At 71.5% G+C, this 12335-nt stretch overlaps 2 protein-coding genes across 4 annotated transcripts; both read right to left on the reverse strand.

Moving 5' to 3' along the window:
• Positions 1–619: 619 nt before the first annotated feature.
• Positions 620–3813, reverse strand: ST6GALNAC4 (ST6 N-acetylgalactosaminide alpha-2,6-sialyltransferase 4). The gene is made up of 6 exons (XM_067309045.1): positions 3803–3813; positions 3300–3354; positions 2731–2907; positions 2115–2527; positions 1748–1855; positions 620–1634 (listed from the first exon to the last, which is right to left on the reverse strand). The coding sequence occupies exons 2-6, from the start codon at positions 3309–3311 to the stop codon at positions 1445–1447; spliced, it is 900 nt and encodes a 299-aa protein (XP_067165146.1). The 5' UTR covers positions 3312–3354; positions 3803–3813; the 3' UTR covers positions 620–1444.
• A 1603-nt stretch (positions 3814–5416) lies between these two features.
• On the reverse strand, positions 5417–11871 carry PIP5KL1 (phosphatidylinositol-4-phosphate 5-kinase like 1). 3 transcript variants are annotated; one of them, XM_067309043.1, is made up of 11 exons: positions 11618–11871; positions 9939–10031; positions 9386–9577; positions 9084–9134; positions 8849–9003; positions 8091–8215; positions 7917–7951; positions 7781–7836; positions 7127–7239; positions 6862–7027; positions 5417–6752 (listed from the first exon to the last, which is right to left on the reverse strand). In XM_067309043.1, the coding sequence occupies exons 2-11, from the start codon at positions 9996–9998 to the stop codon at positions 6434–6436; spliced, it is 1272 nt and encodes a 423-aa protein (XP_067165144.1). In that variant the 5' UTR covers positions 9999–10031; positions 11618–11871; the 3' UTR covers positions 5417–6433. The 3 variants fall into 3 exon arrangements, with proteins under 3 accessions (XP_067165144.1, XP_067165145.1, XP_067165143.1); XM_067309044.1 differs by lacking the exon at positions 11618–11871 and adding an exon at positions 10615–10704; XM_067309042.1 differs by lacking the exons at positions 9939–10031; positions 11618–11871 and having other exon boundaries at positions 9386–9849.
• Between the last annotated feature and the right edge of the window lie 464 nt (positions 11872–12335).

Consider the following 12335-nt stretch of genomic DNA (forward strand, 5'->3'; position numbering starts at 1 on the left):
TTTTTCTGGCATCAGCCCAAGAAACAGCCCTGCGCGGAGACCCGAATCGTCCGTCTCGGTCACTTGACTTCAACTAAAGACGGAGCCAATATAAACCTCTCTTCCCCTCGCTGCCGGCCGCTCTCGCTGCCGTTGCCACCTCATCGGGAACCTGCTCCCCTGCCCCCGTGGGAATTTGCTATGTCGGCCCTGTGGGGCAAGGGGACCTCGGGGCGCGAGCAGGAGGCACGAGCTTTTGGGTAAAGAATTAGGAGCCCGGCCCTGGCATCCTCGTTGCCCTTCCCTGACTGGGAGCTCTTCCGAATCGGATGCGGCCCCCGTGGGAGTGCTGGCTCCGCAGCGCCCGGCCCACCCGGATGCCTGGCATATTTTACCCGTTTAAACGCTGCCTTGGTGCCGGGCACGGGAGGCCCCGGCAGCGCGCGGGAGCCGCTAGCGAAACCTGGCTGCCGCCCAGGTTGGCGGCGCTGCACGGGAGCGAGGGGTACCCCGTGCCCGGCCCAAAAGCCGTGCGGGGGGGGCCGCGGTCCATCCTGCGGAGCCCCCGCCACCGGCTCGGCCATAACCTCCTCGCGCCCCCGGGCTTTCAGACACCCCGTTTGCACAAACAGGCCCCGCGCAGAGTTAAAAATGCTTTTAATGGACACGTTTGCTTTGGTCTGAATCCAAGGGCACTTGTGACAAAGGCAACGCGGCGCTTTCCCGGCACGCACGGCCCCGGCCTCTCCTGGCTGGGCGGGTGCAGAGGGCTACCCAAAACCGCAGAGAGCGCTGCCCGCGGCAGGAGCTGCGGGTCCCCTTCCCAGCTGCGCGGTCCCAGGATGGGCCGAAAGACGGGCCGAGACGGGGAAACGCCATCTCCAGCGGGAAATGTCCCCTTCGTCCCCCAGCGGGAAGCTCAGCGAGCACCGGGTTTGCCTCCCTGCTGGCAAAACGCATCAGTTGGAGGCCCTTCCCGGAGGGCAGGATTCGGGAGGCGGAGGCTCCCTGCTCGCCCCGGCCCCACGGGCACTGACCGCGCTGAAATTTCATCCCTGCAAGAGGCACCGGTTTAGGCCCCAGGAGGAGGCCAACCTTGCCCGCCCTGCGTCGCGCCGGGGCCTAACAGCGTAAATGTTTAATCCCATATTAAACATTCATCCTGGCGTCGAAGGCGGAAAGCCTCCGCGATCGCCTTGGGCGCGAGCCAGCCTGGCCGGAGGTGAGGGGAGACGCTCGGAGCCGACGGCAGCGTGGAGCGACGCTCGGGGCCTCCGTCGCTCCCAGCCCCGCGGAGGCTGCGACCAAAACTCCCCGCTCCGGGGGAGGGAAAAAGGCTTTAAACCACGGCCCTGGCAGAGCCGAGACGGGTCTTAGAAGAACGAGAGCAGGCAGAAAGCGGTGGCGATGGGCCCCGCCGCTCGCCACGCCGGTCCAGCGCCGCCAGCGCCGCGGCCGGGGCCCCCTACCCGCCTGCCCAGGACGGGTGGGTGAAGACAATATTCCTCTTCTTGGCCCAGCGGGAGAAGACGGCTTTCTCGGTGATGAAGCGGTGCCCGGCGCGGGGCGCTCGCTCGTGCGCCAGGTAGGTTTTGCACTCGTCCAGCCGGCCCTTTTCGAAGTAGTGGTAAGGCACGCTGGAGTGGTTCTTCTCCCTGCCGGGCGCAGCACAAAGCTCAGCGGGGCGCCCGGCCGGGCCCATGCCCTGCGGCTCCGAGGTGTCCCGCGGCGCCGGCCCCCGGCACGGCCCTGCCTCCCCCCGCCGCACCTGCAGTAGTTATCGTTGACCATGCCGAAGACCAAGATCTGCTCGCACAGCTCCATGGCCAGGATCATGGTGAACCAGCCCGTGCTCAGGAAGGAGCCGGATTTCATCCTGCAAAGCACAGTGACGGCGCTGGAGGCATCTCCGGGGCAGCCCGCGACCGCCGTGCTGGACCGGGGAAGCAGGCGAGAGCTGCCCTGAGCCGCGGCACAGCACCGGCGGCTCTGACGGAGCAGGACAGCCCGAACCTCCGTTTTAGTGCTGTTTCCCACTCCAAGAAAACCTGCAGGGCCAGCAGCAACGGCCCTAAGGTTGGGGAGATGCCTGCCGGGAGGCCCAGGGGCAGGGCAAGGAGCAGGACCCCGCGTACCTGTTCTTGCCGGTCTCGTTCTGGAAGATGTCGTCGCAATAGGCCATCTTCTGCTCGGTGAGCGTGTAGATCTGCAGGCTGGGATACTTCTCCATCACCTTCAGCAGCGCCCGGTAGGTCGGGCCCGCCTTCTCCCGGCTCATCTTCTTCGTGGGCCCCCAGACGATGTAGACGGTCTCCTGGGACTGCTTGAAGAAGTAGGGCTGGTTCCTCAGCAGCAGCGGGACGCTGGTGTGCGACACCACCCGGATGGTGCTGCGCACGCCCACGTCCTCCTCGTAGCCCCTCGTGGGCGCGTGGTTCATGCGCAGCACGCACTCCTCGCCGTCGATGGCCTTCCCCAGGCGCGAGCCCAGCATCTGCCCCGAGCTGGAGACGAGGGCGCAGCGGCGGCACGGTGCTCTGACCAGCGGCTGCGGGCAGACGGGACGGGCTGTTGGCCGGGGAGCGCCGGGTCCTGCCCCCGCAACCCTCCGCAGCCCCTCTTCTCTCCCCAGCCGCGTTTAACGCTTTCCCCTTCCCTCCCGGAACGGCGGGAGTCACCATGGCCCGGTTTACCCTTCTTTAAGGAGGGGAAACTGAGGCACGGGTGGGTCGCAGGCCCGTCCCCACGCACCTTCCCGTCGGGGACGCGGCTGTACCCATGGAAGCAGAGCACGCGGGGCGCCGCGTACGAGGGGCTCCCTGGCTCGCCGGCCGGCTGGCAGCGCATCCCCAGGCAGCCGTGGGAGCAGAGCAGGACGTAGAGCACGGAGAGCGCGGCCAGGGACACCAGGGCAAGGAAGAGCCGGACCTGCGGGGAGAGGCGCTGAGGTCCCGCCGCGGGAGCGATGCCGGAGGCGCCCGCGGTGCCGGAGAGTGGTGCAGAGGCGCTCGTTGCCGGTGCCGTGACTCATTTCCGGCTCCGTGCTCGGGTGCTGTCCGGCACCGCGCGGAAACCCGGTGGGGTTGGGTTTCCCTCCCGGCTGCGGGTACCGGCCTCGGCCCGCGGGAGCGAGCGGCAGAGGCAGGAGGGCTGGTGCCGGCCCCAGCGGGGCGGCTGCCGGGCCGGGCCCTCTCCCAGCATCATTTTTGGGGCGAGCGACCCCGCAACGCTTACAGGGTCACCCCGGCCCCTCGCCGCCCTGGCCCTGCTCTCCCCATCCCCGGGGTGCCGGGGGCTGCCGGCTGGTGAAGGCTACTCACAAGTGTCCTCATCCTTCGGGAGCGGAGGGTTATCCGGAGCGTCCGGGCTCGCACCCTGTGCACAGAGCAGGATCAGCCGGCCGTGCTGAATCCCGGGGCACAGGGAAACCCCCGTGCCTGGGGGAACTGCCCTGGCCGGGACCCCCCCGCCCCCAGCTGGGTCTCCCCTGCGCCCATGGCACCCCCACGCCTGGGGCTGCCCCCCCAGCCAGGACCCCTCCGGGGTCCCCCCGTGCCCGGGACCCCCATGTCCGGGACCCCCTGCGACCCCCCGTGCCCGAGCCTCCTGCCCCGTGGCCTCCCCATTCCCGGGACCCCCCGTATCCAGGACCCCTCGGGACCCCCCGTGCCCGAGCCCCCCCCGTGGCCTCCCCATTCCCGGAACCCCCCCCCTCCCGTGCCCGGGACCCCCCGGGGCCTCCCCCTCGCCGGGCCGGGCCCCGGGTCCGGAGGGGGGCGCAGAGCCGCGCCAAGCGGCGGCCCCGGTGCCCGGCGCCACCTACCGCGCCGGGAGCCCCCGTGGCGGCGGCGGCGAGCGCAGAGGCGCCGCTCCGCGGCCCCCGCGGCCCCCGCGGCCCCCGCGCCCCGCATCGCGGCCGGGCCCGCGCCGGGCTGCGCCGCCGGGGCCGCACCGGGGCGGAGCGGAGCGGGGCGGAGCGGAACCGGCACCGCCCCCGCCCGCCGCGCAGCGGCACCGCCCGGCCCCGGCCACGTGCCTGCGGGACGGGGCCCCGGCGCCCGGCCTGCCCTGCCCCGGCACCCGCGCCCGCACCGAGCCCCGGCACCGAGCCCCGGCACCGGCACCCCGGACCGAGCCTGCACCCATCCCGAGTGCCCCGGTACCGGCACCCCCCGGACCGACCCTGCACCCATCCCGAGTGCCCCGGTACCGGCACCCCCAGGACCGACCCTGCACCCATCCCGAGTGCCCCGGTACCGGCACCCCCCGGACCGACCCTGCACCCATCCCGAGTGCCCCGGTACCGGCACCCCCAGGACCGACCCTGCACCCATCCCGAGTGCCCCTGGTACCGGCACCCCCCGGACCGACCCTGCAGCCGTCCCACGTGCCCCTGGTAGCAGCAGCCCCCATTTCCCCCGCTCCGTCCCGGCAGCACCCTCCTCCGCCCTCCCTGGCTTCCCTGGGCCCGGCGCCCTGGCAGCCAGCCCTGCCCGGCCGTGACCCTCCATGCCCCTCTCTCACCTCCTTGCGTCACTTCGCCCCGACTAGCCCATGGCAGCGAGCACGGACACGGCGGTGACAGCCCGGGAGCTCTTTCGGCTCCGGAGCGGGGCCGGGGCAGGGTGGCCTTTCGGCACCCTGCTCCCCACCCCCTTGCTGGCCCCCGCTGCTCGGCGTCCCGTCACGGCGGGGCCAGGCAGCAGAGCACCTGCGAGAAACGTCCCCGCAGCGAGCTGGCTTCCTCTCCAAGTGCCCCGGGGCCGGCACAGCACTCAATGTTTTCCCTAGCTGTTGCCAAAGAAATATTAGAAACAACCCTGAAACCGGTCCCCACCCTGCGCCCAGCAGCTGAAAAAGAGGAGGTGACGGGGGCACGGCCAGGCTCCTCCTGCCCCCGCGGGCCCGGGGAACCGTGCCCAGGGTGCTCGAGCGGCTTAATAAGGCAGCGGCCTTTGAGCTCTTTAGGGGTGGTTTTGACCGGCTGTGGGTGCTGGGGTGCGGAGCACGGCAGCGCGACGGGCAGCGCTCGGCCCCGGGCGAGGGACGGGGCCCCTCCGGCCGGCGAAGGCACGTTGCTTCCCGCCTGGGCCGCGAGCGTCTTTTTTTAATCCCGGCCATTTGCATCTCGCTGGGGCTGGGTGCCCGCAGCGTCTGCTCGTGGGTGGCAGCTGCGGGCAAGGCGAGCGGGTGGAGCGCTTCCTTCCACGGATGGGGAAACTGAGGCACGGAGCGACGCACCCCGAGCAGGCGGCGAAGCCCGGGCGTCCCTGCGCCCGGCTCCCACCGCGCCCCGAACGAACGTGCCGCGAGGAGGAAACGCGCCCCCGGGAGCACGGCCAGCGGCAGCAGCTGGGAGCCATTGCACGGCAGGAGGAGCGTCGCTTCGCCCGCTGGGCTGCCAAGACAGTAAATAAGCAGCCACTCGTGCAACCCCTCCGCAGCAGATCTTTTTTAATCCATAAGGTCACTTAAAGCCAGACCCGGTGCTTTCTCGCCCCGGGGCGCCCCAGCTCTGGGGGTAAATATTTGCGGCTGCCGGGAGCGGTGCTGCGCCGGGAGCGAGGCCGTGGGGGGCTGCTTAGCTTCTCCGTGGCGCCTTGTCCCTGCTTTCCCACCCGGCACGACCGGCCTCCCGGGCGGGCACGGCGAGCGGGGAAGGGACACGGTGGGGTGGCTGAAACGCTGCCCGGTGCCGGAGGCTGCACCCGGGAATGGCACGGATGTGGCCGGCGCTGGCCACGCGGGACGGGCCCTCCTGCGGCCAGGTGAGGCAGTCGGCGGGGGGAAACTGAGGCATGAAGGGTGGTGACGGTGCGGCGGGTCGTGCGGGACGCTTGTGGAGGAAGAGCCGAGGAGTCCTGACCTTCAGCCGCAGCCGGCGGCACGGCGTTATCACGTGACCCCCGCGGGCTGCTCGGGTACAGCGTTATTTTTAGGTGCGTGGGTGCTACCGTCTCTGACGTGGCGTTTCCCTGCTGGCCGAGGCCCCAGGCATCGCTCTGCCTTATCCGATAGTGGCAACTGGATCCCCGTGTGGCCTCCCTGGCACCCTCCTGCTGGGGGGCCGGGGGACGAGGGCTGGAGACCCTGCAGAGGCTCGGGGGGGCTCCCCTGCCGGCAGCCTGGGGGCAGGACGGGGACGTCCCCGCGGGCTGCTGCGGCGCAGGGCTCGCGATAGTCCCTGGCGGTGCCGGCTGGGTCCGGAGGAGCACTCCTGGTGCTGCTGAGACCTGGCCCTCTCGATGCATGCCAGAGCAGCGGGCGGCCCTCCGTCCCGGTCCGTGCGGCTCTTAGGAGAAAGCTCTTAGGGTTTCTGGCGCGGGAACCGAAGGGTTTGGGGGCGATCGATGGCAGCCCGGGCCGTGCCGGCTGGTGGTGGGGACCAGCAGCGCGGCGGCTCCCGCCCAGGCACCGGGCCGCGGCGGTGGCTCTCGGCGGGCGGCGGGCGCCGTCACAGCGTGTGCGTTTCCACCCAGCGGCAGAGCCGCCGGGCGTACTCGGCGGGGCAGACGGTGGAGAAGGACTGGCCCCGGTAGCGGATGCTCTTCCAGAGGTGCTCGAGCCGCTTGCGGCAGCCGTAGACGGTGAAGAGGTCGATGATGCCCACGAAGTAGCGCAGCTGCGGCCCGTCCAGCACGTGCAGCGGGTTCCTGCTGGCCGGCAGCAGGCGCCGGTGCTGGGCCGCGGCGCGGGCGCCCGGCTCACATGCCGGGTCCGTGCTCCCCGCGGCGCCGGCCGCGCTCCACGAGCTGCCGCTCTGCTCCACGGACCTGCGCGGGCGACGGCCGGCGGCGGGGCGTCAGCGGCGGGCTGCGGCGCCTCGCCGTGCCCGCGGGCCCCCGGCGGCGGCGGGGGGCCGGGGGGAGGCCGGGCACCTACTGGGCGGCGCGGGCGACGAGGCCGGCCAAGGCGAGGCCGGGCGGCCGCCTCTCGTCGGCGTGCAGCGGCTGCAGGGCCAGCAGCAGGCTGTAGTCGAGCACCCGCAGCTCCTCCAGGAAGCGGCTGTCCAGCTCCAGCTGCCGCAGCAGCCAGGCCCGCTGGGCACCTGCGGGCGCGCGCGGGGGCACCCTCAGCGCCCGGCCCGGGGGGGGGGGACGGTGCCGCGCTCCCCCCCCGCCCCCATCCCCGCCGCCGCCCGCCTTACCCAGGGCGATGGTTTTCCCCTCGAAGTTGCAATCCTTCAGCACGACGACGGCCGGGCTGCCCTCGGCGGCCGGCTCGGCCCGGCGGTTCACCCAGCAGCCCTTGATGTCGTACCTGCGCGGCAGGCGAGCGGCTCGGACCCCCCGACCCCCCCCCGGGGCCACCCCGGCCCCCTGCCCCGGAGCGTGGCGCCGCACGGAGCAGGCACGGGCTGTCCCAGGACAGGCAGACACCGGGCACTGAGGACAGATGGACACTGGGCACCAAGGACAGATGGACACGAGCTACCCTGGAACAGATGGACACTTTGCACCAAGGACAGATGGACACTGGGTGGCCTGGGACAGGCAGGCGCTGGGCACACTGGGACAGATGGACACTGGGTAGCCTAGGACAGATGGACACTGGGTGTCCTGGGACAGAGAGGCACCTGGTACACCAGGACAGACAGATGGACACTGGGCACGAAGGACAGATGGACACTGGACACACTGGGACAGAGGGACACGGGGCACCCTGGGGCAGGCAGACGCAGGCACACCGGGACAGGTGAATAACAGGCACCACTGGCCAGACGGACATGGGGCACACCAGGACAGATGGACGCCGGTTGCCCCAGGACAGACGGACACCGGGCGCCCAGGACAGGCCTCACCGTTCCAGGATCCTCTCGTCGGGGTAGAAGACGCTCTGCATGATGATGAAGTATTTCTGGCGGAGAGGGGCGAGGGCGGGCGTGAGGCGGGCGCAGGCAGCGCCGGGGCCGCGCGGCGCCGGCCGGCGGCACCTACCTTCCTCCGTCGGGGCAGGATGATGCTGTGAACCCCTGGCAGGGAGGCAGGACGCGGTGAGGGGCCGGGCAGGGACTCAGCGCCGCTCGGGGCATCGCTGGCCCGGGGCGGGGTGCCAGCCGGCCGCGAGCACCCCCGCGCCACCCCCCGCGCCGCTCCGTCCCCCCGCCTCACCCAGGAAGCGGACCAGGAGCGAGTGGGGGTATCTCTCGAGGTGCCGCAGGTACCGGGGCAGGTTGGAGAGGAGGAACCGGATCTCCCGCTTGTTCTGCGTCTTCAGGAAGAAGCGTTTGTCGTGCCTGGGGTGAGAGGAGGTGGAGGGCGCTCGGGGGAGGCGGAGGGCGAGGGGTCCCAAAACCCCCGTGTACAGTGGCCCCGGCACCCGCTTTGCTGCCAGGGCTTGGGTGGGAAGGCAGCGGGGCACTGCCTCTCGCTGGGGCTAGGGCATGGGTGCTGGTGTGCAGGGATGTGTGTGGGCACCCATAGGTGGGCAATGGCATGCATGTGGGCATGGCTGTGCTTGGGTGTGCAGGGATGTGCATGGGTGTCTATAGGTGGGTGCTGGTGTGCGCGTGGGCATGGCTGTGCAGGGGTGTGCATATGTGTGCAGGGACATGCATGGGCACCTATAGATGGGTGCTGGTGTGCATGTGGGCATGGCTGTGCAGGGATGGACATGGGCACCTATAGATGGGTGCTGGAGTGCACCGGCGGGCCCCTGCGCTGCACAGGGTGCCGCAGCACCCTGCACCCCGGCAGGCCGCCACACAGGTCCGCTCCATCCAGCTATCGCCTGCTGCTGCCGGTTTCCATGGCCCCGGGGGGCCTCAGGGGCTCCTGAGCCCTTGGGACTCCTCCGGGAGCCGGGTGCCCGCAGCCCTCGCTGCCGCGGGGAGCTACCCGGGGGCGCCGCGCTCCCGGCGGCCGCTCACGTCAGGAAGAAGTCGGCCGGGCTCTTGGAGTTGCTGATGAACTGGAGGTAGGGCCCGCGGGAGGACAGCGACGCCTGGTACTCCTCCTCGGCCAGGCCCAGCGAGCGCCGGAGGCGGGCGAAGGCCGGCGCCGCGTACGTCCGCAGCTCGAAGCCCTGCGGCGGCACCGGCGAGGTGCCGTGAGCCGCGCGGGCGCCCGGGGCCGGCCGCCGTCTCCCCCTCCGGAGTCTCCTACCTCGTGGGGCTGCTTGAGCACTGCCACGCAGTCGCCTTCGCCGGGGACGTCCTGGCGGAGGGGCGGCGAGGTGAGCGCCCGGCCGGGTGCGCGGGACCGGGGCAAAGCCCGGGGGGGGTCCCGCACTGCTGCCCCCCACCCCGGACGATGACCAAGGGTGCGGCCAGGCTGCGCAGGACCTTGTGGCCGTGCCGTGGCAGCAGGACTTGGCTTGTCCTCCCGCCCGCCGTGCCTCAGTTTCCCCGTGGGGCAGCTCGAGTCCCCCCGGCCCGGGAAGCAGCCCCGGCGGCCGGCGCGCTCACCGCCGGCGGGTGGTCGATGGCCTCCTGGGTGGCGGCGCCGAGCCCCGCTCGCAGGTGGCAGGTCAGCCCGTAAAACTCGTGCTCGGGGTCGATCTCGAAGACGCCCAGGAGCTTCCAGCGCTGGTGCACCCTCCAGAAGAGCCAGCGCCTCCTGGCCCGGGGGCACCTCTCCCGCGGGGCCTCCGCCGCCGCCTGCGGGCGAGAGCGCCGGTGCCCGGGGTGGCCGCGGCCCCGGGCGGGGGGTCGGGGTGGGAGAGGGCGGAGCGGGGCAGATCCCATGGGAGCTTGGCCAGAGCCAGCCCTGGATCCCCTTCCAGCCCAGCGGGGCACCCAAACCCCCTGCGGCCGCGTTCGCCGCCCGGGGACGAGGAGGGGGGGATTCGGGTGTCCGTGCTGGCGATGCCTGGAGGCGGGAGCGGAGCCCGGAGCAGGGCTGGGGGCTCGGACCTGCCGGGGGGGTCCCGGTGAGGAGCCCCCAGGGCGCGCACCAGGGTGGGTTTGGGGGGGCACGCGGAGCCCACGGCCCACCCCGGCCCACGTGGCACCCGCTCACCATAGCTCCGGGGCAGCCTCGGGCCTCCGTGGCGTCAGTCCTTGCGCCAGGTGCCGTCATCCCCGCGAGGTCCCACCACCGGAGCCGGGGATGCTGCGGGTGGGAGACGGGGGTGAGGAGGGCACGGGCACCGTGGGGCAGCGGTGCTGCTGGGGGGAAGCGGGGACCCCAAAGCTGTGCCGGGGCACGAGGTGACCCGGGGGACCCTCACGGCCACTGCTCCCCACTGGGGCGCTCCGGAACCGTGGAGCCACCTGGCTTTGTGCACACGTGGGCCGTTCCGGAGCTGCCGGTGCCCATCCTCATCCTCACCCATAGGCGCCTCGCACAGCCCTGGGGGTCCCGCGGGAAAGGCGCTGCCCAAACGGGGACTCCAAGCAGGGGTCTGTCCTGAGACCCCCCGGAAAGTGGGGGGAGGCGAAGCCGTGCCGGCGGCCCCCCGCAGCGGAGGGGGACCCTGGAGATGGGCAGCATCCTGGTATCGCCGCGGGGCACCGCTCGCTGCCCGGGGTCCCATGGGCTGGGGAGGCCCCGAGGACGGAGTTTGTGCAGTATCAGACCCACCGGGAACTCGGCTCCCGCTCCAGCCCGCGGCTGAACACGCTCCCTCTCTTTTTCATGCCTGCAGGGAGGATTTCGCACCCCGGGGAGGGCAGGCCCCCACCTTCTCACCTACCTCTGCCCGCAGCTGCCCTCACCCGCGGGGTCCGCCGCGCTCCCCCGGGCCCCTGCCTGCGGGGTTACTCCCTGCCGGAGCCGCTTGGCAGCTCCCTGCCTCTCCGCATCCTCCTCCTCCTCCTCCTCCTCCTCCTCCTGCGGCCGCTCACTGCTGCATCCTTGGCTCCTTGCTCCCGCCGGCAACTGGGGGGGGTGGCAGGGGGACGGGGGTGCGGCAGGTCCCTCGCGACCGCCGAAGCTCCCGCCCGGCGCCCACCCTGCCCGCTCCGGCACGCTGCCTGCCGCAGGCGCCCGCGGGTGACATCAGCCGGCCTCGGCGCCCCGCAGCGCCAGCAATGCAGCAGGGGGGCAGGGCTGCCCACACGGCCTGAACCGGGGGGATGGACCCCCGTACCGCTGCCCCACGCCGCGGGCCTTGCCTCGGGGAGCCCCTTCCCCCTTTGCACCTTGTCCTGTCCGCCCGGGGGCCCCGTCCCCAGGCCCACGCGGGGGGGCTCCTGGGGGAGGACGGTGCAGGCAAGCAAGGGTTAAGGGCTGGGGCAGCGCGGAGGAGACGCGGCACTTCCCCTGCAGCATCCCTGCAGGTGCTAACGCCTCCTCTCTGCAGCCCGGCCTGGCCTGAACGTCACCCCGCACCGGGGAAACTGAGGCAGGGGGCGGCAGCACCGCAGGGGCTGGGGCAGGGCGGCTCCTGGGGCTCGGGGTCCCGCTCGCTCCCCAGCCGGAGCTCACAGGCAGACTCCCGAGCGGAGCCCGCGGCAGTGGTGCTCCCCGGGATGGGGACTGGGGCTGCAGCCCCTCGGGTGCCGGGGTAGCCAGGCACGAGTGGCCGCTGCTCCCCGCGGGGTCCCCGCAATGCGACCACTGGTTACTGCAGCCCTACCCAAAAAAGGGGAAGCGACTGCTCCAAACCCTCCCAGTGCCGGGAGCCCGGCGGGCTCCTGCCTGCCCCAGACCCAGCCTCTGCCCCGCCAGCACCTCAGCCCTCCGGCAGCTCTCACCTGGGCTCCTCCGAGCCTCCCACCGCGCTGCCAACTGTGCCCCTGGGCAGGCCGCGGTGACGCACGCCGGCTCCCTGGGGCCAGGGGAGCAGGCACGGGGACCGAGTCCTTGAGGCAGCCGGAGGCAGGAGAGCTGCGGGGGAGGGAAGGAGGGAGGGAAGGAGGGAGGACTAACCCCAGCACAGCTCCGGACCCGGCAGCCTGGGAAAACTGCTAAGAGACATGACTGATTTTTTTCCCCCTTTGCTTTCCTCTCCCTGTGAAGCACCCCTGTGTCAGCATGAACTCATCCGCACGGGGCTGGCTGGAGCTATTTCCAGTGCGCCAAGAGGCTGGGAAGAGGAGCTGGAGATTTCAGAAAGGGAGAAGGGGAAGCGGCAAGACGCGGACAAGGGAAAACGAAGTGCTCAGCCTCAGGGAGGTGGCACTGGCAGCACACGAGCACGACCGCCGTGCAGCCTGGCAGCCTCTGCACAAGTCGCATGAGCTCGAAAGAGAAACCTCCAGCTGGAGTCTTGCTTAACACCTTCGAGCTCCAGCCCCGCAGCAGGTTCAACCACAGCCAGGCTCCTAAGACCTGCAGTACCCAGGGAGGTCTCCTAGCAATCGGCAGTGCTCCCGAGCAGGATGGGAGGTGATAAGAAACGCTGCTGCCTTACAGGGGAAGTTCACAGTATGGGCACGAAGGATCCAAGTGCCCCCGGCTCTGCCCTCCTGT

This window comes from Apteryx mantelli, chromosome 21, assembly GCF_036417845.1.
Source record: "Apteryx mantelli isolate bAptMan1 chromosome 21, bAptMan1.hap1, whole genome shotgun sequence".
Taxonomy (NCBI): Eukaryota; Metazoa; Chordata; class Aves; order Apterygiformes; family Apterygidae; genus Apteryx; species Apteryx mantelli.

Coding starts and splice junctions, on each gene's coding strand:
- ST6GALNAC4 (XM_067309045.1), bottom strand. Junction 2,528..2,730: donor GCCGCGTCCCCGACGGGAAG/GTGCGTGGGGAC, acceptor GTCTGCCCGCAG/CCGCTGGTCAGAGCACCGTG. Junction 1,635..1,747: donor GTCAACGATAACTACTGCAG/GTGCGGCGGGGG, acceptor TGCGCCCGGCAG/GGAGAAGAACCACTCCAGCG.
- PIP5KL1 (XM_067309042.1), bottom strand. CDS start 9,664: ATGGGATCTGCCCCGCTCCGCCCTCTCCCACCCCGACCCCCCGCCCGG. Junction 9,004..9,083: donor TGCTCAAGCAGCCCCACGAG/GTAGGAGACTCC, acceptor GTGCCGCCGCAG/GGCTTCGAGCTGCGGACGTA. Junction 7,028..7,126: donor GGGGAAAACCATCGCCCTGG/GTAAGGCGGGCG, acceptor GCGCGCCCGCAG/GTGCCCAGCGGGCCTGGCTG.